This window comes from Corylus avellana, chromosome ca1 (genome assembly GCF_901000735.1).
Source record: "Corylus avellana chromosome ca1, CavTom2PMs-1.0".
Taxonomy (NCBI): Eukaryota; Viridiplantae; Streptophyta; class Magnoliopsida; order Fagales; family Betulaceae; genus Corylus; species Corylus avellana.
Window position 1 is genome coordinate 25,181,976 of NC_081541.1, and position 1,733 is coordinate 25,183,708.

General features: G+C 33.4%; 1 protein-coding gene across 1 annotated transcript in view; it reads right to left on the reverse strand.

Moving 5' to 3' along the window:
• Window positions 1–1,044, reverse strand: part of LOC132167130 (cucumisin-like) — a 5,782-nt gene extending 4,738 nt beyond the window's left edge. Inside the window, exons 1-2 of the mRNA XM_059578030.1 lie at window positions 940–1,044; window positions 749–837 (exon numbers count right to left, since the gene is read on the reverse strand). Coding sequence (XP_059434013.1) covers window positions 749–837; window positions 940–1,044 — 194 coding nt within the window. The remainder of the gene's footprint in view (window positions 1–748; window positions 838–939) is intronic.
• Window positions 1,045–1,733: the final 689 nt, after the last annotated feature.

Consider the following 1,733-nt stretch of genomic DNA (forward strand, 5'->3'; position numbering starts at 1 on the left):
AAATGCAGGCATATACATTTTTTATTGTAAATCATCACTTATACCAAAACCTTAAGCGAATAAAAAAAGATAAATTTAATCATTTAATTCATACTTTAACATATATTTAAATTTAAATCAATCGGTCTCACGGGCAAATCATGTAGGACAACTGGTGAAAGAGACATCGAGAGGGCCAATTTTTTATTTATTTTTTTTCATTTCACCACTCAACCCTACTAGCCTAACCTTAACACTAAAAACGTCTAATACAACCATCGCCGGAAATCCAAGGAGCCAAAACATCAAGAAAAAATTTAGCGTCTATTTGCCGCATGTCCTACATCTTTCTAAAAACATTCAGAAATATAATTTCGGAGAGGCTTTTATAAAAAATAATAATAATAATAATAATAAAAATAAAAAAAATTGTATAAACTACTTTTTTATCATACAATTATTTTACAATGTTGACGTGGCAATCATAACTGACTTATACAGATTACACATTATTCTTTCAACTATCTCCTTTTGCAAATCCAATGAATTCATCATTAGATTTGTAGACTTATGTGAGCCCCACACAAATTTAATGATGGATTTACCTATTTATTATAGGGAGATGGGTGAAATATAGGATTAATAATGAGACCGTTATATAATAAAAATATAGTTTATGTTATTAGTCTGGAAAGAAATTCAAGCAATATCAGCCATCATTTTAACAAGTTTCTATTAATGGTGCCAATGCACTGCATGCTTTTATAACCTGCCAATGACATCTTGTAGCATGCTTGTGTGAAGGGATGATGTGGAAACCTCATCCATCTTCCTGTTGCCCATATACACAATATAAGCCTGCATTCACATTATCATATCTATAAATTGTTACGCATGATCAAACAAAGCGAACTATATATATATATATGAGATCTCAGCTATAGAGATAGTGATATTTGCCTTTCGGTCATTCTGAGAAGTTGAGTGACCGACAAGCAGAGTGAAGGCGAGGCAGAGGAGGAGAAGCCAAGAAAGAGTACTACTAGTAGAGGTTTTGCTTGCCATTGAAGGTTCAGCTATAAACTTGGCTACTGTGTGTGTTGTATATATACAGATATAAACATGTTCACGTGTGTGGACTAGAAAGTTTATCCACACCCCCCACCCCCAAAAAAAAAAAGAGAGAAAGAGAAAAAGAAGAAGAAAAGGGTTCTTCGACGTAAAACATGTTCCACATTATTGTATCTATCCTCTTCCTACAAGGCTACAAGCGTCGACTGGCAAATCACCAGTAGCCAACCAACTAAATTGAGATATGTTTTGGAAGGTGTAGATGAACGCGGAAAAGCGTACAAGAAGAATAGGTAACAACTTTGATAATGACACATGCTGCAACTACAAGACAGGTTGTTTGAAGCATGTGATAAGATCGAATAAATTAGAGATCCCACTCCTTCTATTCAATTGTTTTCTGAATTTTGTTCACTTAGCATCTTCAACACGGCAGGACATTTTCATGACTAACCTTCTCTCCATGGCTCGTTTTGCCTTCATTAGAGGAAGCTCAAAGTCATGTCGTTGCATGTATTAATTCAAGGGTTATAATTTCACTTTTAAAAATGCATTCTTTTTTTTAAAAAAAAAAAAAAAAAAAATTTACTTTGAATTTTTTAATGACCAGAATTTTAAAACAAAAATAATGCATGCACGTGATTCATATGCCTACTCACGGGTCCATCTCCATTCATTTTCTT